Source organism: Dictyostelium purpureum (genome assembly GCF_000190715.1).
Source record: "Dictyostelium purpureum unplaced genomic scaffold DICPUscaffold_275, whole genome shotgun sequence".
Lineage (NCBI taxonomy): Eukaryota > Evosea > Eumycetozoa > Dictyosteliales > Dictyosteliaceae > Dictyostelium > Dictyostelium purpureum.
In genome coordinates, this window is record NW_003519611.1 from 19,323 (window position 1) to 44,528 (window position 25,206).

General features: G+C 22.3%; 7 protein-coding genes across 7 annotated transcripts; 4 read left to right on the forward strand and 3 right to left on the reverse strand.

The window, feature by feature from the left end:
- Nucleotides 1-487: 487 nt before the first annotated feature.
- Nucleotides 488-1,782, forward strand: DICPUDRAFT_99005 (uncharacterized protein; the record flags this gene model as incomplete). The annotated part of the gene is made up of 3 exons (XM_003291363.1): nt 488-884; nt 993-1,305; nt 1,375-1,782. The coding sequence occupies exons 1-3, from the start codon at nt 619-621 to the stop codon at nt 1,780-1,782; spliced, it is 987 nt and encodes a 328-aa protein (XP_003291411.1). The 5' UTR covers nt 488-618.
- A 145-nt stretch (nt 1,783-1,927) lies between these two features.
- DICPUDRAFT_156018 (uncharacterized protein) lies at nt 1,928-3,812 on the reverse strand (the record flags this gene model as incomplete). The annotated part of the gene is made up of 6 exons (XM_003291371.1): nt 1,928-2,300; nt 2,365-2,727; nt 2,808-2,975; nt 3,085-3,223; nt 3,334-3,436; nt 3,618-3,812. 6 exons carry the CDS (start codon nt 3,810-3,812, stop codon nt 1,928-1,930), a joined length of 1,341 nt encoding a protein of 446 aa, XP_003291419.1.
- Nucleotides 3,813-4,322: 510 nt separating this feature from the next.
- On the reverse strand, nt 4,323-5,560 carry DICPUDRAFT_156019 (uncharacterized protein; the record flags this gene model as incomplete). The annotated part of the gene is made up of 3 exons (XM_003291372.1): nt 4,323-4,429; nt 4,518-5,322; nt 5,399-5,560. The coding sequence occupies 3 exons, from the start codon at nt 5,558-5,560 to the stop codon at nt 4,323-4,325; spliced, it is 1,074 nt and encodes a 357-aa protein (XP_003291420.1).
- A 630-nt stretch (nt 5,561-6,190) lies between these two features.
- ABCA2 (uncharacterized protein) lies at nt 6,191-11,472 on the forward strand (the record flags this gene model as incomplete). The annotated part of the gene is made up of 7 exons (XM_003291364.1): nt 6,191-6,323; nt 6,386-6,993; nt 7,059-7,528; nt 7,596-8,326; nt 8,420-9,652; nt 9,733-10,998; nt 11,075-11,472. 7 exons carry the CDS (start codon nt 6,191-6,193, stop codon nt 11,470-11,472), a joined length of 4,839 nt encoding a protein of 1,612 aa, XP_003291412.1.
- A 124-nt stretch (nt 11,473-11,596) lies between these two features.
- On the reverse strand, nt 11,597-14,446 carry DICPUDRAFT_156021 (uncharacterized protein; the record flags this gene model as incomplete). The annotated part of the gene is made up of 2 exons (XM_003291373.1): nt 11,597-13,565; nt 13,635-14,446. 2 exons carry the CDS (start codon nt 14,444-14,446, stop codon nt 11,597-11,599), a joined length of 2,781 nt encoding a protein of 926 aa, XP_003291421.1.
- Nucleotides 14,447-14,910: 464 nt separating this feature from the next.
- DICPUDRAFT_156022 (uncharacterized protein) lies at nt 14,911-20,639 on the forward strand (the record flags this gene model as incomplete). Its single annotated transcript, XM_003291365.1, has 3 exons — nt 14,911-15,351; nt 15,430-19,855; nt 19,921-20,639. 3 exons carry the CDS (start codon nt 14,911-14,913, stop codon nt 20,637-20,639), a joined length of 5,586 nt encoding a protein of 1,861 aa, XP_003291413.1.
- Nucleotides 20,640-22,081: 1,442 nt separating this feature from the next.
- Nucleotides 22,082-23,321, forward strand: DICPUDRAFT_82094 (uncharacterized protein; the record flags this gene model as incomplete). Its single annotated transcript, XM_003291366.1, has 2 exons — nt 22,082-22,084; nt 22,152-23,321. 2 exons carry the CDS (start codon nt 22,082-22,084, stop codon nt 23,319-23,321), a joined length of 1,173 nt encoding a protein of 390 aa, XP_003291414.1.
- Nucleotides 23,322-25,206: the final 1,885 nt, after the last annotated feature.

Genomic DNA, 25,206 nt, shown 5'->3' on the forward strand with positions numbered 1-25,206 from the left:
GAAAAAAAAAAAATTTTATGAAAAAAAATAAAAAAAAAAAAAAAAATTGTGAAAATTTAAAAATTCATTATGACTTTATAATAAAATTCTATATAAATACTTATGATTTAACCATCCGAAAACTAAAATCTGAATTTCTTGATAAAATGGTGAATCATTAATGATTTTAAAAACTAACCCTTTTTTAAATTTTAAATTAAAAAATTTTTAACAAAATTTTTTTTCAAAACCACACCCCATTCACTTACACAAACACACAAACACACAATCACCCACAAATACAACACATAAAAAAAAAACCCCCCAAAATAAATTTTTATATAAAAAACGGATTTAATTTGGTGGTATTATTATATATATAAACTATTTAATATACATATTAAAAATTAATATATATATTCATTTAAAAAATAATATTTTTTTTTTATTTTTTTTTTATTTTTTTTTTTTATATTTAAATATACATCATTGATTAAAAAAAAAAAAACAAATTAATATTATAATTTTTCTATCATTTAATATTTAAGAAAAAAATAAAAAAAATTATATAATCAATAAAATTTATATTATAAATAATAAAATATATTTTAATAATAATCAAATATTTCTACTACTACAATGAAAATTATATTTTTAATTGTAATTTCAATTGGAATAATAAATGCATGTACCCAATATCAATGTTTAGATCAAGGGGAATATTGTAATAAACCAGGTAGATATTGTGGAGGTAATTTATATTGTAATATAGCATATGAAGAGCCAATTTGCGAACCAATGTTGAAACAATACGATACATGTAAATATCAAAGTCAATGTCAATATGGTTTATATTGTTATAACACTGGTGATGATCAATATTGTGCTAATGTTAGATATAAAGGGTAAATATATAAATAATATTAAACATATAAATAAAATTTTAATAAAATATTAACTTTTTTTTTTTTTTTTTTTTTTTTTTCCAATAATAATTTTTTCATAAACATTAGACCTGGAGAAACTTGTAAAAAAGATATTGAATGTTCAGAAAATTTAAAATGTTTAAATACAACTTGTGTGTACCCAGGGTTACAATGTACACCAACAACATGTGGTGCTAACCAATTTTGTAATGATGAAAAACAATGTCAAACCAAATATTCTGATGGTACTGAATGTACCTCAGATGTACAATGTAAGATTAATAGTAGATGTTTAATAACCTCAAGCCCATCAGTTTCAAAATGTACACTTTTAAATTCGATTGGCGAAGGTAAGCCATGTAACTCTGTGGATTCTTGCGATATTGGTTTAAATTTAGTTGTAAGTATTTAAATAATATTTTAATTAAATATATAAAATATATTAATAATTTTCTTTATCTTATGATAGTGTTCAAATGGATACTGCACAAAATTTGAAACCATTAAAAGAAGTAATACCACTTGCTCTAAAGATAGCAATTGTCTTAGTAGTGAAACTTGTTTATGTAATTCAATAAATAAACCAAATGGTAGTGGTTCATGTACAGAATCTAGTAATATTGGTCCAAGTTGTAAAGATGCTAAATTAAAGTATTTCAATTGTTTATCCAATTCTAAATGTCCAACCGTTTCTGTTACAAATATTTATAGTAGTCTTTCATGTGCACAATCCAAATGTGGTCAATTAAAATGTGCCTATGAATCAACATGTATCAATGGTGATTTCTCTTGTGGTCAAGGTTCAATTTGTAATAATTCAAACAAATTAAAATACTCTTCATTTTTATTATTATTATTATTTATTTTAATTCTTTAAAAAAAAAAAAAAAAAAAAAAAAAAAAAAAAAAAAAAAATAAAATAGAGATACAGTATAATTATTATTTTTTAAATTTTATTTTTATTTTTTTTATTTGTTTTTTTTTATATTATTATATTTCTTTTCTAAAAAAAAAAAATACTATTAATTTTTATTTTGACTTAAGTATTCCCAATTATTTAACATCATTTTTTGTAAAGCGAATAAGGCTTGTTTTTTAACTTCCTCATTTGGATTGGCCATTAAAGCCATGATAGCTGGTTTAATTTGTAAGAAATCGATAATGGCTTTACCACGTGGATGATGTCTAACAAATTCACCAAGATCGTGACAAGCAATTGATAATTGGATTGGAGTTGATTGACCATTTGATAAAATTTGATGTAAACTTTTAATGACATAATAATTTTGTTCTTCGAACTTTGTAATATTTTCTTTCCAAAATCTTTCAGATTTATGAACTGGTGTCCATTCTAATTCACCTGAAACAATTTCAGCTTTATATTTATTAAATGAACTAAAAGTAAAAAAAAAAATTAATATTATTTTAATTATTATTGTATGATTATTAATATAATTACCTCATATTATCAATATCTTTAGCGAGACCATTAACTAAAACTTCAATATCGGCTGGAATATCTTCATCACCCCATTTTTTAATATTTAAAATATTTAACATACGAACAAAACCATTGTCGATCATTTCTTCGTTATTGTTACCTTGGTTTAATAAGTTTCTTAAAACTGAAATAGATAATCTAACAATTTTTTCTTTGACAACAGTTTTAATAAGATTAACTAATTTTGAAACTAAACCAGTACCAGAGTATTTAGCAGCAATTTCGTTGTTATAGGTAAGTAACCAAATTGAATAAATAGTTTCATATAATAATTGAATATTGGCAGTATTTGATGATTGAGCTTGAAGAATATTTAATAATCTTTAATTGAAAATTTTAAATGTATTAATATTAATATGTATATTCATTATATCATTGTTTATATATTAATTTAAACTTACAAAGCTGAACCTCCTAATCTATCAAAAGTAGCTCTAAATTCGTCTTTTAACAAGAGATTTTGTAAAGCAATAAGACCAACTTCAACTTCTGATGAGTTACTCTTTCTTAATAATTGAAGAATCCAATTAAAGAATTTTTCGACATCTTCTTGTTGTGGTTTACCAGCACTAATTAAAAAAAAAAAAAAAAAAAAAAAAAAAAAATTCATTGATTAATAAAAAGTTTTTTTTTCTGGTTTACCCCTACTATTAATTATTTTTTAAAAAAAAAACCTACCACATGATTTGAGCAAGAGCAATACTGGCGTGGAGGTTAATATAAGCATCATCACGAGATAATAATCTAAAGAAGACAGAGTATGGGTAAGTTGGATCGGTACTACCTCTTGAAAAAGCTGATGCAGCTCTTGGATCAACTAAGATAATAAATAATAATTTTTGTTAGTAATTTTTTAAATTTTATGATTATTATAAATTAATAATTTATTTGCTGTATATCCAATAACCTAAAATATAAATTTCTTACTTTCAATAATTTCATTAATGAGGGTTAATAAATATTGAATAATTTCTGAATTACTGGTTGAATGAATAAAGTTAACAAAGAAACTAACATATTTTTGGCTATTCTAAAAATTTAAAAAAAAAAAAAAATTTAATATAAGTATTATATTTTAAAAATTTTAATTCTGTATCAACGATTCCATATTGATTTTTTTTAAAAAAAAAACTGATTAAAAATAATTGATCCAAAATTCGATATATCTATAATAAACCATATATTTTATTTTATTGAATGATGAAACATACACCAATGAATTTTTCTTTCTTTTCGTTATCGCTGTGTTTGTCATATTTTGAAATTAAATCGTATTCGCTTGCTGTGATTGAATTTGATGATGCAAAACCATTCCATGGAATTTCTCTGGCTAAAACTACTTTTTGTCTAAAAGTGCTTTCAGCAGCTTTGACACCGTTTGAACAATCCATATCCTTAAAATTCATTTTCCAATATCTATTTATTAATTTATCTTTTTTAAAAAATATAATATTATATTAAAAAAAAAATAAAAATAATATATTATAAAAATAAAATATAAAAAAAAAATAAAAAAAAATAAAAAAAACAAAAAAAAAAAAAATTTTAAAAAAAAAAAAAAAAAAAAAATCAAAATTTTTTTTCTGCACTCACAAAAAAAAATTAAAAATTTGTGCACCCAGAGCCGGTAACCCTGGTTATTATTAAATTTACATTACATTTTCTTATTCGTCTTTATAAAAATAAAATTTATTAAAATAAATATATATAAAAATTATTTTTAGGATTATCTATTATTTATAGGGATTGGTAAAAAAAAAAAAAAAAAAAAAATTTTCTTTTTCTTGATTATTTTTTGGTTTGAATTTAAATTTTAAATAATAATTATTTTATTTATTTGTTATAAATTTTTCACTTTTAAAAAAAAAATAAAAAAATAAAAAAAATTTGATTATATATAGAATTTATTATTCATGTTAACCAACACATTTTGAAGGATCAGTTGGATATTGTTGTTGACAAAAAGTCATTAATCTTTTAACACCTTGAATATATTTTCTTTGACCTTCATCATTAAGTACATCTAAATGAAAAAAAAAAAAAAAAAAAAAAAATTAATATTTATATAATTGATATAAAATTTTAATAATAAAATATAATTAAAAACATACGGGCAACTTGATTTGAAAAAATTTTTTCTCTACTTGAACGTTCGTGAATACCAACCATAGTTACACCCATGGGCCAAGGGGCATTTCCGATAGCCATTTGTAAATATTCATCATTTGCTTTTACATATTCTCTTTTTTTGCAGTATTCAGTAATTTGATGAAGATATTCCAATATGTCATCAGGTAGAGTTTTATTTCTTAAATGGGTGAATAATGGTTGAATATGACCTTTACATTGAATGTATGTTGCCTCGGCAATTTTACCTTGTCTTGATTTCTTTTCTTCATCGGATCTATTTTCGAGTAAACTATCCCATTCATTTAAAAGTTTCTTTAAAAAGTATAAAATGCTACCTTCTTTAGATTTTTTTGATTCTTCCAACAACTGCTCTTCGGTTTCTTCATTTTCATCTTCTTTATCTTTTTTGTTATTGTTATTTAGTTTATCATATATTGTCGCTTGATCACTTTCACTATTATTGATTAAATTATCGTTTTCATTATTCTTTGAGTATTTTTTAAACTTTTGTTGTTCAATTTGTTTTAAAATATTAGCAAACTCGTTATCACCTTGAGTATATTCAATTGGATCATTCTCCTCTAGTTTCTTTAATCTTGATGCTCTATCTTTTGGTGTTTCACCGAAATAAGTTATAGGTTGACCTCTTTCTCTTAATCTTTGTATTACAACTTTTTCTGGTAAAAATGTTTCTGTATCAATATCATTTTCATTATTTATTTCATTGTTATTTGTTACTGTTGCTGTATCAATATTATTTTTGTTTTTTTCTTTTTCTTTTAAAATCTAAAATAATATAAATAATATAAGTAATTAAAGTAATTTTTTAGATTTTTTTTATTATTATTATTATTGCATTTACCTTTTCATTTTCTTTTTTTTGTTTTAATTCTTTTTCAATTTCGCCTCTAGTTTTATATTTTTTATTTGGTTGATCATTATTTTCTGTATTACTATTGCTATTTAATTGAGCTTCTTTTCTTTTTTTTTCTAATTGTTCTTTTAAATTTTTAAAAGATGACATATTTAAACAAAATTTAAAAATAATAAAAAAAAAAAATAAAATAATTTAAAAAAAAATTAAAAAAAAAAAAAAAAAAAAAATAAAAATGCAATAATTATTTTAAAATTAATTAATTGTAAAAAAAGTAAATAAATAAAAAACTATAAATAAAATTAGAATAAATGTTTTTTTTTTTTTTTTTTTTAAATTTTTTTATAGAATTATAATTTAATATAAAAAAGTAAATAATAAACCTTAAATCTTTTTTTTATTTTTTTATTTATTTTTTTTTATGTAAAATTTTTTGCGTTATAGAGCACTTTTACCCCAAAAAATGTCATCATCATTTTATTTTAATTTTTTATTTTTTATTTTTCGTTATAACCTAATAATTTTTTTTTTTTATTTCTTTTAATTTATTTTTATAATTAAAAATAGCTGTTTTTTTTTTATTTTTTTTTTTTATTATGATCAATAGTTTTTTTAAAAATAATAAATTATTTTTAGAATTTTGTATTTTTATTTTTGTTTTATTAATAATATAATAATAAATATATATAAACATATAAATTTATTTTTTTATTTTTTTATTTTTTTTATTTTTTACCTTTTTTTTTATTTTTTTTAATTAATTTTAAAAGAAAAAAAAAAATGGGGGAATTTAATAATCAATTTAAAACCCTCTTAAAAAAGAATCGTTTGATAAGAGGGAAAAGTTGTTGTGCTATGGTATGTGAAATTATATTTCCAATTATCATTGTCTTGATAATATTTGCAATTTTAGGTAGGTTGTTAAATAAAATAAAATATTAAAATTTTCAATACTAATAGAATTTTTTTTTATAGTTTTAATTCAAGCATTTAAACCAAATTACGACCCATATAATGCAAATGCTTTTTCATATAGTGTAAATAACAATAGTAAATTTATTTATGGTAATCAAGAGGGTCAATTAAGTGCAGAACAACAAGGTGTCATTACTGCAATGAAAACAAGAGTTTCAATTGTTAAAAAAATAACAATGAACGAGGTAAATTATTTCTTTTTAGAGCTTAATAATAAAGAAGAAATGGAAACTTATTTTGCAAATAATTCAAAACATACATTTGGTGCAGTTTGGTTCAACGATAGTCAAGTTGCAAGCGTAGCCTCACCATTCAAATATAATATAAGATTAGATAGTGACTATGTTATGGATAATTCATTAATCATCGATAAAAATTTAGATAGTGAAATTTATGCAAAAAAGAGTTTTTCAAATATTCAAGTCGCCATGGATCAAGCTATTTTCGATTATTTTGGTCTTAATATCACTTTGGATGTTACAGGACAACGTTTCCCAGATCCATGGACCGAACTATGGATGAAATGGATCAATGGTAGAGATGGTTTATTTAAAAATGCTGGTAGTACTTTTGTTACAGCTGCTCTTTTAATATTTGTTTTTCGTTTAGTAAGTATTGTTTATTTTTTTTTTACAACAATAAATTATTAATTTTTTAAATTAATTAATTATAGACAACAGATCTTTTGGTTGAAAAAGAAACAAAAATTCGAGAAGGTATGAAGATGATGGGGTTAAATGATTTTGCATACTTTTTAAGTTGGTTTGTAATGCAACTTTTTACAGCTTTACCAGTAGATTTTGTAATTATTATTATTTTGAAGGGTTCACAAGTAATTCACACAACTTCATGGGGCATAGTAATTGTATTGTTAGTTCTTTATTTAATTTCATTACTGTTATTGGCCTTTATTTTCAGTAACTTTTTCGATAAATCAAAATTTTCAGGTCTTTTAACTTTTGTAATAATATTGGTTGTAAATATTTGCGGTATCTTTGTAGGTAATACAGAGTTTAATACTGGGGTAAAATTGTTTTTATGTTTATTATCACCAGTTGCGATTGCATGTTCATTTTATGCAATGAGTGTTAGAGATTTAACTGATGTTTTAACTGTCGATTGGGATTATATTATAACAGAAAAGTAAGTAAAAAAAATAAATATAAAATCGAAAATTTTTTATTATTTACTAATTAATTTTCATTTATAGACAAGTTATTGGTATGTTGGTTTTAGATATTTTTGTTTATTTGTTTTTGGTTTGGTATTTAGATAAAGTTATACCAACTGAATATGGCACAAAAGAAAAGTGGTATTTCCTTTTTACAAAATCATACTGGAAGAATAGCTCTAATAGCGGTAGAGATATTTTCGATATTGAATCCACTTATCAGAATGACGATGTTGAAATGATACCAGCAGAAGTTAGAAATAAAAATAAAGTTACAGTATCAATTAGAAATTTAAGAAAAGAATTTCAAACTGGTGATGGTTTACGTGTTGCAGTGAATGACTTATATTTGGATATGTTTGAAGGCCAAATTCATGCTTTTTTAGGTCCAAATGGTAGTGGTAAATCAACTACAATCGGTATGTTAACTGGTTTAATCGAACCAACACGTGGTACTGCTTCAATTCTTGGTAATGATATTACAACTAATATGGGTAGAGTTAGAAGATCATTAGGTTGTTGTCCACAACAAGATATTATTTGGGCTCAATTAACTGTATTGGAACATCTTAAAATTTATGCATCTCTTAAAGGTGTTGCTAAAAAAGAAATTAAAAGTGAAGCAGTTAAAATGGCTAATGAAGTTGGTTTGGGTGAAAAAATTAACTCTCCAGCTGGTTCATTATCTGGTGGTCAAAAAAGAAAGTTATGTTTAGGTATTGCTTTTATTGGTCGTAGTTCTGTTATCTTTTTAGATGAACCTACTTCAGGTAATGATTATTATTAAAATTATATATATATAAATTTATACTAATAAATTTAAAATTATTATTATTAAATATTATTATTATTATTATTATTAGGTATGGATCCATTAAGTCGTCGTGGTGTTTGGGACTTTTTACTTAAATATAAAAAAAGTAAAACTATTATTTTGACAACTCATTTCATGGATGAAGCTGATTTCTTAGGTGATAGAATTGCAATTATTACTCATGGTAAACTTAGATGTGATGGTTCAAGTTTATATTTAAAAAATAAATTTGGTTGTGGTTATCTTTTAACATGTAGCAAAAAATTAGAATCAGTTGAAAACTTTAATACAGATAATGTTACAGAATTTATTCATCGTTATATACCAGAGGCCAATGTTTTATCAGATGCAGGTACTGAATTAAGTTATCGTTTCCCAACTTCAAGTGTTCCACAGTTTTCAAATTTCTTCCAAAACTTTGATCAACAATTAGAGTCATTCCAAATTACAACCTATGGTATTTCAGTTACAACATTAGAAGAGGTATTTTTAAAGATCGGAACAGAGGTATCAGATGGTTTCGAATTGAATAAAAACCAAGTTACTGACGAAGATACACTCAAAGCAAATATTGCAATTCCAAGTCAAGGTATTACAGCAAGACAACAACTCAAAGGTCTTTTAATTAAACGTATTAGAACTTCTAAAAAAGATATGAAAGCATTCTTTTTATCTTTACTTATTCCACTTATTGTTATTATTGGTTCAATTGTTGTTTATAAAGAAGTTAACACTGCCACTCTATTTTATAATAACGTTACAACTCCATTAGAATTATCATATGATCTTTATAAATCTTATAGGGTACCTGTTCAAACATTTACTTTGGATAATTTCAATTTATTAGATAAAAGTCCATACTTTAGTAATATGACATATATTCAAGAAAGTGAAAGTTTAGAAGATTATTTGGTTGAAAATTATTTAGAAGCTGCAGGTTCATTAAATTTCACAAATTCAATTTCAGCACTTAATAATGGTAACAAAGTATCATATATAGCATTATATAATTTTAATTATATTCATTCATTACCAGTACAAATCAATTTGGCAAATGATGCTTTATTAAGAAAACATAATGATTTTGGTATTCAAGTTACAAGTATGCCATTTAAACATGTTTTATCAAACTTTGAATTGGCTTCTCAAAATATGAATATTCAATCTATAGTTTATTTTGTAATTATTATTATGGGTGGTTTTTCATTAATGGCAGGTTCATTTGCTGGTAGTATTGCACAAGAACGTGCAAATCGTATTAAAAGATTACTCTATATTTCAGGTATGTGAATTTTTTTTTTTTATAAAATTTAAAGTTTTTTTTTTTTTTAAAAAATATTAATATTTTTTTTTTTAAATTAGGTTGTAAAAAATATATTTATTGGTTATCAAATTTAATTTGGGATTATTTATTTGGTTTTATTTTACTTATAATAACATGTATTATTTTAGCAGTAGTTAAAGATGAATATAAAGATCAATTTGGTCTTTTTATTTTATCATTAATTTTCTTTGTATTATCAGTTATTCCATTATCTTATCTTTTATCATATCGTTTCAAATCATATGGTTCAACTGTTGGTGCTGTTGCAGCTATTCACTTTGCTATTGGTATCGTCTTTACAATTGTTTCATTAAATCTTCGTATTCAAGTTATTATTGAAAAATCTCAAGGTCTTCAAGATGCATCCGATATTGTCGATATCGTTTTTGATATCTTTTCACCTCTTTATGCTTTTAGTAGAGTTCTCCTTATCATCTCTGGTTTCCCAGGTTCAATTAGATTAGGTTATTATGAAATTGATAATTATTGGTCATTAAAATATGGTGGTATTCATATTATTATTTTGGCAATTCACTGTATAGTTTGGATACCATGGATCCTTTTATTAGATTATACACCAGAATTTAAAGGTTACTTTAGAAATCCAAAGAATGTTGCAGCACCCCCACCACCTTCAGATGAAGATTCCGATGTATCATTAGAACGTGAAAGATTACTCCAACCAGCTTCAAGAAACGAGGTCATTCAACTTAGAAATCTTCATAAACTTTTCCCTGGTAAAGGAAAGAATCCCGATAAAAATGCAGTTTATAATAGTACTCTTGGTATTCCACGTGGTCAAACCTTTGGTTTATTGGGAATGAATGGTGCTGGTAAAACCACTACCCTTTCAATGCTTTGTGGTGATGTTGTCCCAACTTCTGGTGAAATTACAATTAATGGTTTTGATTTAATAACAAACCGTTCACAAGCTCTTAAATCAATTTCAATGGTTCCACAATTTGATGCACTCATCAGTTTATTATCAGCTCGTGAACAAATTACTTTGTATTGTCGTATTAAAGGTATTCCAGAGGATAAAATTTCACTTGTCGTCGAGTCTTTTGTTCAAATGATGGATATGAAGAGAATTGCAAATAGTAATTGTGGTGGTTATTCAGGTGGTAATAAGAGAAAGTTATCATTATCTATTGCTATGTTGGGTAATCCAAGTGTTGTATTTTTAGATGAACCAAGTACTGGTTGTGATGCTGTAGTACGTCGTTATCTTTGGAATGTTGTTAGTGAATTGGGTAAAGATCGTTCAATTATCATCACAACTCATTCAATGGAAGAATGTCAAGGTAAGTTATTTCCCCTTTATATATATTATATTTTATAAAAGTTATTAATAATAAAAAATTTATTTCAATATTATAGCACTTTGTGGAAGAGTTACAATCATGAAAGATGGTAAATTCACTTGTTTAGGTTCAATTCAACATGTTAAAAATAAATTTGGTACAGGTTATTCAATTGATGTTAAATTCAAAAAAGAATATTTAGATGGAGGTGTTCAACAAGTATTAAAATGTTTTTCAACAGCCTCATTATTGGATGAACACGATTTAATTGCTTCATTCGAATTACCTAACGATCCAAACAATCCAGTAAAAATATCAGAAATATTTGGTACTCTTCAACAAGATCTTTCATCCATGTTGGATGATTATTCAGTTTCTCAAACTTCATTGGAACAAGTTTTCTTAAAACTTACTGGTTCAGGATATGCTGAAAGATTACAATTATTTAATAATTCACAAATTCGTGGTGATTAAAATATAAAATAAAAATAAATATTAAAAAATAAAAATAAATATTAAAAAATAAAAAAAATAATAATGTAAAAATAATATTTTTTTTTTTTTTTTTTTTTTTTAATAAAAAATATAATAAAATAGTTTAATATTTATTTAATAATTCATCATCTATGGATTCTGATTTAAGTCTATTTAAATGAGGAAGTACATCATGGTGAGAAATAAATAAACCAAAGGATAATTGAGAAAATACTTGAAATTCATGTTGTAAAAGTTCTTTTTTAGTTATATTAAATCTGTTTTCGACTTGAATGAAAAATTGAGATAAATTTGCTTCTAAAGCTTTTGGATCGTTAAACTTTACAGCCAATAATAAACAAACAGATGCCATTAATTCGAAATTTGAATGCTCTATTAAATTTTTTAAAAGGAGTTTTTCTAATAATACATATGATAAACCTAAACTACTAATTTCTAAATCTGATTTAATTGCAATTTTCTTTAGTTTCCTTTTGATCTTTCTAATTTTGTATAAAGTGATACCAGGCTGATTAATCCATTGATGTTTTTGTCTAAATTGTTCATTTAATTCTTCTTTGATTGCACCTTTACGAATAAATGGAAAAATAGAAACTTTGTATGATTGTAAATTCATTACAGTTCTATGTTTACCAGTTTTTAATTCTGAATTATCTAAAAATGTAGGATCATATTTGATTGGTATACCATTTCCATCAACTTCATCACCAACAAAATCATTATCAATATTATCACAATTTAATAAATGTGCATATGAAATTTCTTTTTTACCTGAAACATTATTTAATAAATTTACAAGTGAATCTTTAACATTATTTGTTATATTATTATTGTTATTTGTAATAATATTATTATTAGTAATATTATTGTTTTCATTATTATCATCATTTTCTTTGGAATTATTATCTAGTTGTGATTGAAGTTGTGATAATGATTGTTGTTGTTGTAGTTGTGATGATATATTTTGTTGTTGAGCTAAGGAAGAGGATGTTGGTTGTGATTGGATTTGAGTTTGGGTTTGTTGATAGTTTATTTGAGATTGTTGGTTTATTTGTGATTGATTTGTTGATTGTTGGGATTGACTTTGATTGGTTATATGTTCATCAGTTGTTTTTGAAGTTTTCTTTTCATTTTTAATTAATGAAAATACCGAAATAGGAAAACCATTTCCTGAAACAAAATATATCTTTTGAGGTGTTGGGGTTTTATAATAATTTAAAATATATTCTTCAATTGTATTTTTCTTTTTGATTTTTGATATGGTTTGTTGTTTAGTTGTAATATCACCTGTAATATTTAATTCTGAAATATCTGATCTATCATCTCTTATAAAAATATTATTTGTGCTTGATCTTTGTTGAATTTGATTAATTAAATTTTGGGGTAGTTTTTGTAGTTGTTTATCTTCAATTTCATAATCTTTTTTTTCATTAATTTCTAAAAATTCTTTTGGAATATTATTATTATTATTTATATTATTATCTATTTGTTCTAATTTAAATGGTAATAAAGTTGGATCTTTTGAATCTAAATTTAATGGTTCTTTAATTGGTGTAGTTGGGTTTTCATCGGAAATACTAAGGACACTATTTATTATGATTGGAGATTCAATTGATCCTTTAAGTTTGAGCCAATTATTAATTCTTTCAATTGAATTACTATCTTTTTCTAAATGTTTAATTTTTGATGGGTTTTCTGCAAAGTTTTGATTTAGAGTCTCCATGTCAGATTTCCGAAAACGATATGAATCTTCATTGTTATGTTGGCTGTTTACATTACGAATAGATCTTTTTCTTTTATTTTGAAACCATTGATGAATTGTTTTGTTTGGTAAATTTAGTTTTAAAGCGATGATATCAACATCCAAAGCATCTGGTTTTGGATTTGATAAAAAAAGTCTTTCGAGATTTTCTTTTTGATTATTTTTAATTAAAAAATGTTTTGGCTCATTATCGTCACTATTATCACTACTAATTTCATTTTCAATTTGCTGGGCTGAAGATGGTTGAGAAATAACTTCTTTCTTTTCACCAAGACTAATACCTGTTAAAAAATTCATTGCCTCTTTTTTGCTAGAGAAATAAAAATTAAATAAGTAAGTATATATAAATATTTTTTTTTTTTGATAATAATTTTCTTACCTTGCATTTCTTTTTGTATAGTCTGAAATCATATCTAAAAATAATGGTAATTGAGTTTCTGATATTTTGGTAAAAGAGCCTTTTGATTGGACAAGATCAGATAAAATTGGTTGATTTTCGAATATATTTCTAGGTATTGGATCAGGAAATATCTTTTCGAATTGAACAATTACATCAAATGTTTGTTCGGATATATCTTTTGGGTCTTGGATAACTGAAGATTGGGACATTATTGTATCGGTTTTATTTTTATGAATAGCTGAAAAGAAAAATCTATCACCTTTTTTTAATTGAATGCCTTTTCTCTTCTTTATATTTAAGGATATCCTTGATCCATATTTTGCATCAATTGATTGATATAAATCAAGCTTTAAATTAAATATCCATGATTGACAATTTGTTTTAATTTTTGGATTAATATTATAAATATTTTTATTAACATTATTCATATTATTCAAATTACTATTGATATTATTGGTTGTCGAGTTATTATTATTATTATTATTATTATTATTATTTATATTATTACTAATGCTATTGTTATTACTATTGCTATTATTATTGTTGTTATTATTATTATTAATACTATTATTCGAATTATTTATATCAGTTACTAAATTGTTTTTTTTATCAATATTATTTTGATTTTGATTAATAATATTGATAGTACTATCTTTATCTTTATCTTTATCTTTATCCTTATCTTTTTCTTTCTCTTTTTCTTTCTCTTTTTCTTTTTCTTTCTCTTTTTTACTACTATCTTTACTATTGTTATTACTACTAAAATTACTTAATTTTTTAAAAAGTGACATTTTTATTATAATTATTAAAAACTATTCCTAAAAATCGGTATATAATTTATTTTAAAAATTGAATTATTATTTAAATTTATTTTATTGTTTATAGTTTCTTTTCTTTTATTATATATCATAATGATTTTGTGTTATTTTTGACGATTATTGTTTTTTTTTTTTCTTATTATATTTGTTTTTTTTTAAATCTTTTTCTACTACAAAAGTTTTTTTCTTAAGTTGGCTTTTTTATTTAATATCTATTATTTAAATTAAAAAGAAAAAAAAAGAGTTTAAAAAAAAAAGTAGTGTATGGATATTTGTTGTATTTATTTAAAAAAATTGTTTAAAAAAATTAAAAAAAAAAAAAAAAAAAATAAAAAAAAATAAAAAATTAATAAAAATTTTTTTTTTTTTTTTTTTTAAAATTTCACTTTTTTATTTCATTTTTTTAAAAAGAGAAATTAATTCATTAATTCTTTATAATGGATTGGTCAAAATTTATAAATAATAATAATAGTAATAATAACGATAATAATAATAATAATAATAATAGTTTGAATAGTATAAATAATAATAATAGTATTTTTGGTAATACTGTATCAAATAATAATGTATCAGTTTTTGGAAATAATAATATATCTCAAAATACATCATATATACCGACAGTAATTCCACCATCAAAAACATTAAATCCAAATGCATCACCTTTTGAACCAAAGAATCTAAAACCAAATCAAATTCATAATAATAAAACCAATGTTTTATTTGTTGGTAATATACCAGCAAACCAATTTAATAATAATGAAAATAATTTAATTAAAGAAATGACAAACCATTTTAAATCTTTTGGAAATATTGTATCAATATCAAATATTAAAAAAAAATTAAATTTTTATTCATTGACATTAACTTATACAACAAATGTAAATATTTTTTATTTATACCTTTTTTTTAAATATTTTTTTTTTTGAAATATTTTATTAAATTTTTTTTTTAAACAGGAAGAAGCATCAGAGGCTTTAAAAAAAGGGAAAAAATATCATAATTCATTTTTATTAATCAAACCACACAAAGGGTTTTTAAATAATAATAATAATAATTATCCTAATAATAATAATAATAATAATAATAATAATAATAATAATAATAATAATAATAATAATTATATAGTTCCAGCAATAGTTTTAAATAAAGATGATAATTCTGCATTAAAATCACAAGAAAGAAATTTAAGATTTATGTTAAAGAAAAATCCGACTTTACTACCATCGGTTAATAATAATATTGAAGAACATCATATTGAACAACCTCAACAAGATGGAGAAGAACTTGAAGGTGAAGAAGAGGAGGGTGAGGAAGAAGAAGAAGTAGAAGAAGAAGAAGAAGAAGGTGAAGATATTAATGAAGATGAATTAAATGAAGAATTGGATAATTTCGAAGAAGATTTAGAAGAAGAGGAAAAAATTGAAAATGATAATAAAAATCAAACAACTACTACAACCACAGAAATATCAATAAACCCAACAAATCAACAACTAAATCACAAAATTGGATTGTGTTTAGATTTTATACCAGCGAAAGAAAAGAGTCATAGAGTGTCGTCTGGTGATATTTCAACATTAGAAAAAACAAAAAATGGTGAATTGGTGTTATTAAAGAAATACAAAAGGAATGTTGCAGATGATTATACAGAAATACCTCCTGATGAAATTAGACCACCTCATATTTTATTAAAAGTTATGAATTATATTACAAGTGAAATTATTGATCAAGAAGAACAAAGAGGAATTCCATTTGCAGAGATTCAAAATTTTATTAGAGATAGAACTAGAAGTATAAGACAAGATTTAACTTCACAACATAGCAAGGATGGTATTTCTATCGATATTCACGAAAGATGCACACGTTTTCATATTTTATCACATCATTATCTATGTGAATTACCAGATAAAGACTTTAATCAGTTTCAAAATCGTGAACAATTAAATAATTGCTTAACTTCAATCAAACAATTTTATAATGACCATTATAGATCATCCAATGGATTAATTTCAAAGAACGAACCAGAGTTTCGCGCATATTATATTTTAAACAATTTACAAAACAATTATGATCTTGTTTCATACATGATTGATATTCCAAGACAAATTTTCCATCATCCATTCATTCAATATGCTATAGAGGTATGGAAAGCATATCGTTCCGATAATTATAGCCGTTTTTTCAAATTGGCTCTAAATGGAACTTTTTTACAAATGTGTATTCTCCATAGATATTTTACTGTTGTTAGAAAAACCGCCATTAAGCGTATTATGCGTTCATATCGTATTCCAAGGGCTCAAAGTACACTTTATCCATTATCTGACTTATCAAATTTATTAATGTATTCAGATCCAAGAGAAGCTTTACATTTTATTAATTCAGTTGGTTCACTTTCATTACAATCTGATCAAGTGGCCATTAATTCTTCAATAGATATCGATTCAAGTGAAGTTACACCAAAACGATCATCAATTATTATGTCAAGATCACCACCAACATTTAAACAAATTATTGATCAACCAGAATCACCACCAATTGAACAATATAAACAATGCTTTTTAGATTTTGATCAATCATATCAAAATATCTTAATTTATGATAATGTTGATTTAAAAGAAGATTCAAAACTCTCAAAACATTATTATGAAATTGCATTATCTGGTCCAACTATAAATTTCAATAAAACTGAAATTATAAAAAAAATTACCCAAACATCAGTTCCACTTAAAACAATTACTACACCAACCAAATCAAATATTCCATCAACTTTAAAACCTATTGAAAATATTAACAATAAATCACCAATTTTAAATAAATTAACAACAACAACAACTCCAAAAGTCAATAATAATGCACCCCCTACAATAATAACTCCAGTTTCTAATAAAATTAATGATAGTATATTTAATAAAGATTTAAAAAATTCAGTTTTTGGAACAACAGATTCAAAATTATCTTCAATACCCCCTACTATAAATAAAATTAAACAAACAGCCTCAACTCCAACTTCGGTAACACCAATACCAACACCAACAGCAACAACCCCAATAACAAAACCAGTAACAACAATACCATCAACAACAGGAATAGAAACACCTTCAATATTTCAAACATCCTCAACATCTATATTTTCAAATTCACCAACTATTAAACCAAATACTTCAACTATATTTTCAAATGCATCATCTTCACAAGATCAATCCAATAGTTATTCAATTTTTGCACCAAAAATACAAACCCCACCGAGTTCATTTAACGAACAAGATTCAAAAATTAAATCCACATCAGAAAAAAAAGATTCAATTTTTTCAATGCCATCTATTTCAATTAATTCACCAGAAGAACAAACAAAGTCATTATTGTTTTCAAAAGAAAAAATATCAATAATAGATAAAGGTGATAAACTTATAGAACCATTATCATCATCATCATTATTTAATAATACAACCCCAACAAAACCTCTCATTAACCAAGAAGAACAATTTAAAATCCCATTTGGTATTGTAAAGAATAATGAAAATAAAATTCCTTCTACACCAATGGTTGGCAGAGAAGAACCAACTAAAATGAAACTTTCAACACCACAAGCAATCAATAAGATACCACAAACTCCTATGAGTGTTCATTATGAAAACAAATCAAAAGATTTTGATGTAAATTTTTATTCACCTATGCCAGTATCGGAAGTTAAACCAAAAATAATTAATGAATCACCAATTACTTCACCTCAAAATTTAACAAAGAGTATTCAAACTTTAGCTTCAAGTCCAACAATACCATTCCCAAAAAGTCAAATTGAAGAGGAACAAACTATTGTCCAAAATAAAAAGATCAAAAAAACCCCTCAAGAGAAAAAAGAAACCACATTATTAGCATATTTTTTTAGATGTTGGAGATTCCAAGCAATACGTTATAGAAACCAAAAAAAACAAATACAAGATATATATACAAGTTTTGACTCATTTGATCCTAATGAAGAATTATTACTACAACATCAAAAACAAATTGTTACTTTGGAAAAACAAAAGATTCTAAATATTTACAATAATCAAAGAGAATCAAATAATCAAATTGAAAATATAATTAATCATTTAGATGATAATAATATAGTTAAAAATCCAATTAATATAAATAATATTCAACCAATTAATATTCCATATTACATTTATAATAGTTTAAATCAAAATAATTTAAATAATCATAAAAACAAACCTTTATTTTGGAAATTACTTTATTGTAATTTTTCAAATAATTTAGAAGAATCAAAAATAATTTCAAAAAAATTATCTTATAATAATAATAATAATAATAATAATAATAATAATAATAATAATAATAATAATAATTTTATAACAAATTTATGTACAACCCAACAATATCATATTGAATATTTAAATCAAAATAATAATATTATAGAAATTTCAAAAAGATCAATTAGTATATGTATTAATAGATTTACAATCAATGATAACCCTAATAATAATAGTAATAATTATAATAGTTATTTAAGAGGAACTTCATCAATATTATTTCATATTTCAAATAATTTTAATGAAATTTATTCAAAACAATTATTATTTATTTTAAAAAATATTCAAATAGAAGATATATCACAAAAAATACCAATAATATTTTTAGTAACCAATGATAATAATCAAACGATTTTAAATAGTTTAAATCAATTTATAAATAATAATTTAAATTTATTTAAAAATGTTATTAAATTTTATAAAATTATTCAATTAAACGAAATCGATTCAAATAATGATAATCAGCTTATAGATATCCTTCAACTTTTAGTTACAAATTCTCCACCAATCCCTTTTACAGATATCAAGCCATTATCGTCTGTATTAGATGCAATGTTATTATCAAAAGTCTCACCACTTTTCAAAAATTATTTTAAACAATTCCAATCACCAATATTATTAAAAAACTATAATGATAATAATAGTAATCAACAATTAATAACACCGCAGTCTTTTATAAATTATTATAATTCAATAATAGATCAATTAATAGGTTATATTACAAATCCAGCATTAAAATCAATTCAGTGGCCAATTTCAGAGTTTTCAAGTTTGTCATCTATTGAATGGAATACTGATAATACTTTTAATGAAATTAAATCTTTAAAGAACTTTCTTTTATTAAAAGATTTACCAAACGAATTAAAAGCTTTAATAGGGATAAGTTTAAATAATAATAATGATAGTGGTGTTAGTGAAGGTGGCAATTTAAAATTTTTAAATTTCAAAAATTCAATAGATTCAATTATTGGTGCATGTTTTAATTGGGTATCTCAACATCAGAATGATAAAGGTGATACTCTAAATATTCAAAATCAAATAGGTGAAATATTTAATCAATTTTTACAATTGTTTGGTAAGAAATTTCTCTTTAATATCAATAGTTTTAGATAAATATAATATTTATTTTTTTAATTTTAGTTAAATTTAATTTAAATAATTTAGATAGTAGTTATTTAATAGTTTTTCCATGGCATTTAATTTTTGAAATAATATTTTCATATCAGATTGGTAAACTTCCATTTATATCAAGTTTTTATAGTGATCAATTAGTAAAAGATTTATTAGATTTTAATAATTTGGATAAGCAATCAAAAGATATCATTTCAATAGTAATTGAAAATAATCACCAACCAAAATCTAAATTAAATAATATTAATAAATCACCATTAAAAAGACAATCACAATTTTTAAATTCAACTCCAACAAAACATCAAAGAGTATCATTTAGTGATGAAATGAAATTAGAAGATCTTAATACAAATAATCAATTTTCAAAACCAAACAAATATATTAATAATATTAATAATAATAACAATAATAATTCATTTAATAGTTTTGGTAATAATTCTTTTATTTCAGAAAGTCAAATCCAATCAAGTAAAAGTTTAAATTTAAAGAATCAAACAACGAGTAAAGCTATAGATCAACTATTTTTAGATTTACAAAATGAAAAAAAGAAAAATAAAGAAATTAATAGGTCTTTATCAATTATTCCTCAACAACCCAATCAGTTTCAAGCTTCAACATTTTTACAACAAACAAACAATTCTTCAATTACGTTTAAAAATCAAAAATTAACAGGAAATATAATTGATATATCTGAAAAGCTTTTATCTTTAATAGAAACAAACAAATAAATAATTATAAATAAAATTCTTTTTTTTTTTAATCTTTAAATTTTTTATTTAGAGCCATATATAAATCGCAATTATAATTTACAATGATTTATTTTTTTAAATATTTTAAAAATATAATAAATATTAACTAATAAATACATTAATTATAATTAATTTAATAAAAAAAAAGTAAAAAGAATATCGCAACTTCTGAAAGTCAACACCTCAATGTTATTTAGATTGCAGAAAGTTTGAATATTGGGGATTATTATAGTTTTTGGCTATTTGGGCCATAAATTTAAATAAAAAAATAAAAAAAACTAATTTCACAATATTTTTTCCTTTTTTTTAAATTATATTTATATTTTTTACAATTTAATTTATAATTGATCAATTTATAAATTTCAAAAAGATAATATAAACAGTTATAAGAATCATTATCAAAGGAATAATACATCAGTAATTACAAATGGCAGTCATAATAATATTTACATTAATAAAAAATATATTTTATTTTTCAAATTTTTAATTTTAATTTTTTTTTGTTAGAAAATATTGTTTGGTAAAGTAAAATTTCTCACATATATTTATTAAAAGAAAACCACATTTTAAAAATCTAATAGTTTTGGATTTTTAAAAACACTTTTGGGCTTTTCAAAAAAAAAAAAATCATTTTATAATTTCCCACAAAAATAAAAAATTGGTGTAATACATCGCGCGATATTATAAAATCTAAAACAACAATTCATATTTCATATTTTTTAAGAATGAGATTTAAATCCATTTTCGTAATTTTTAACCACTGTAAGAAATTAAAAAAAAATTAAAAAAAAATTTCAAATAAAATATTTTTTTTAAATATCATTCATCATTGATTACTTTTTTTTTTTTTTTAGAAAAGCCCGAATTTAAAAAATAAATTGAAAAAAGATAAAATAATAACATATTTATTATTATTATAAATCAATTGGTGGATTTTAAATATTATCATCTTTTATATTCGAGAATTGCCCAAAAATGTTTTTTTTTTTTTTTTTTGCAATAAGAAAATAATGGATAGTGGGTAAAATTTATTGGGTTAAAAAAAATTTATAACGGATTTTTATAGCTTATATTTAATGGGCTATTATTGATTTTAATAACATTTCAACCCAATTTTAATTTTTTATTTTTTTAAAATTTTTCTTTTTTTTTTTTTTTGTGTTAAAATGATTAGTTTAACTTCTCTAAAATGTGGAAAAAGATATTTATTTGTGTATGGAATAACATTTTCTAAAAACCATTTTTTTTTTAAAGTTATTATAAAATATATTTAAAATCATAGATTTGAAAATTCTCATCGCTCTAAGATTCAATAAGTAAATTTTTAATTTTTTTTTACTATTTATTCAAATTATTTTTTAATTTTTTTCATTATCATTTATTAAATCAAATAAAGAAATATTTAAATAAACTAACAAAAAATGGTAAATATTATATTTAAAAATGATTAATAAGTTTTTTTTAATAAATTCTAATTATTTTTTTTTATAGGAACCACAAATTTTAAATGTATGTGATTGTAAAAATAAAGCTTGTTCTGCTGACTATTCAAACTTAAAAATTGTATCAAACAATGCTGAAGTTTTAAACAATCTCCAACAAAAATGTGGTCCAGACTCAGCTGTTTTAGTTAAAAATAAACAATCAAAACAAGTTTATTTAAAAGCTACCGAAATTGATAATATTTCATTTGAAACTTTCCCAGTCACTGTTTATTCAAAGTTAATCAAAACTCAATGTGAATGTTCCTCTGATGTTCAAACCTTAAAAGGTTTTGTAGGTGAAAATTTCAAAGCTACCAATGATCTCAAAGATCAAATTGATGATGTCATTAGTTTAATGGATAATTCATTTGATGTTACTTCACTTTACAAGTATACTATTCCAATTACTACTGATGAGCCACAAAAATGGCATGTTCAATTATGTGATGGAGATCACTATATTTATCAAACAATTTTAGTTTATGCATTCAGAACTAAAAAAGGAAATGCTCTTTTAACCTCTTTCAAAAACCTTAATTCAGGTATTACTTATTACGATTCAGGTATTTTCACCTATTTCTTTGCTCCAGTTTATCGTAATGATTGTAATACTCTTTCAAGAGATGCTTGTTGGAAACCAGCTGATTATAGCAAATTAATTGGAACTCTTATTCAACCAGGAGGTTACCTTGAAAACTTATGCTGTTCACATGGTGTTACCACTCCAACAAATTTCGGTATTACTGCTACTTCAGTTGGTGGTCCTTATGCTTTTGGTACATTAAAAATCAATGATTTAGTACTTCATTCAAACAGTAGAGGTCTAAATACTTTTGCTTTTTCACCAAACAATTTATATGATGTTAAACTCAATGCTTCCGATTTATTTGTCGATGGAAAAAATACCAACTCCTCCCAAGTTTTTATTAATCGTTTCAATGATTTAAAACAAACTGTTGGTTCTTATATTGTTGTAATTGCTGTTGATGATACTTTTACCAATATGACACCAGAACTTTTATCTTTTATGAGCCAAAACGGTATCTCTGTGCAATACAGAAGTTCATATGTTTTAATCTTTAAAGTTATTGCTGCTGGTCAAGTTCAATTACTTAAGAATGCCCAAAATGTTAATCAAAGTAGTACTTCTTCAACAAGTATTACAATAAAATTATAAATAGTTAATACTATTTTTTTTTATAAAACATAAAAAAAAATTATAAATAAAAAACTATGGTATAATTAACAGTTACCAATTACCAATTATTGAAAATAAAATTAATATAATTTGTTATTAAAATTAAAATAAGTTTATTTATTTTTTTTGTTTGTGATAAAAGCTTTGGTTCACCTAATCGATTTCAGTTTTCTTGGAGTAAATATATTTATCTATCATATTTATTATTATATTTCTATATTTTCATTCACAATAATATTTAACTATTTTTTTTAATTTATAAATATTACAGTGCCCGGAATATATGTAGACCCTAACTTTTATTGATTATACTTTTTTCTTGCTACATCTGACCAATACATTTAATAGAAAATAGAAAATGTTTAAAATTGTTAAGCATTAGTTTGGCCTTTTTTATGTATATCGTCATTGGTGATGATACAAAATGTTTATATTTTTTATTTGTTTTTTTAAATGTTTGATTATTATTTATTATTTATAATTTAATATTAAAAAATAAAAAAATTAACTAAAAAACTAAAGAAAAGTAAAAAAAGAAAAAGAAAAAAATTACATTTTTTATTTTCTTAAATGTTTATTTAATAAATTTATATGTATAATAAACTATTTTTTATTTAAAATTTTTTTTTTATATAATTTTAATTTTGATTAATTAAATTAATTTTGATTATCTATTTTATACCCTAAAACCTAAATGTAATGAAGTTATTATTATTCCTATTACTTTTATTATAACATTATTTGTTGCTATTCTTCCATTATTACCATTATTTCTATTACTATTATGTATAAATAAATAACCTATTCCAATACCTTTTACTTTTACTGATAAAAAAATCCGATTCACCTAATCTAACACAATCTAATGAAATACAATCGATCCCAATTAAATTCATTCCAATCAATTCCGATTCAACCTAATCGAATTCTAACCTAAACAAGTCATCATTTTTACTTTTATCTTTTTTTTTTATTATTATTAACAATCTGTTTTTTATTTATTTAATTATAATATTGCCAAATATCTGTAATTTTTATTTTAGATAAATATTTCATCGCTAAATAATCCAACTAAAAGTATTATACCAATCTTAAACATAATTCTAAATTTCTTTTTCACTACAACTTCTTTTTTTATAGATTTTATTTATTATATTATAAATTTGTTTTAATTTATTATTTATCGTTTATTTTAATAATAATCAATTTATTCTATTATTATTATTATTATTATTATTATTATTATTTATATTATAACTATGATTGTTTTAACATTATTTTAGTATTATTCTCTATTATTATTATTATTATTATTATTAATTAATAAAATAATTTATAGCAATACCTTTTATTGTACAATAAAAAAAAATCCAATTCAACCAATCCAATACAAGACACCCTAAACAAATCTAATTTTTACTTTTTTTTTTTTTTTTTTTATTATTACCAAGTAAATCCTTTATACATTTTATTTTTTATTTTTTATATATTATATATTATATATAATTATTTATTATTTATTATTTATTATTTATAATTTATTATTTATTATTTATTATTTATTATTTATTATTTATTATATATTTATCATATATTTATTATATATTTATTATATATTTATTGTTTTTATAATATATTTTTATATTATTTATTATTATTTTATTTATTATTCATATTATTATTTTATTTTAAAATTATAATCAATATTTATAATTAACATTTATATTTCTTTAATACAAATTCAATTTTTTTATATACTGTTTAAATTAAGTAATTGTTTATTAATGTATAACAATTCATAATTGTAATTTATTTTATATTTATTTTTTTTAATATATTTCACTTTCTTTAAAATATTAAGTTT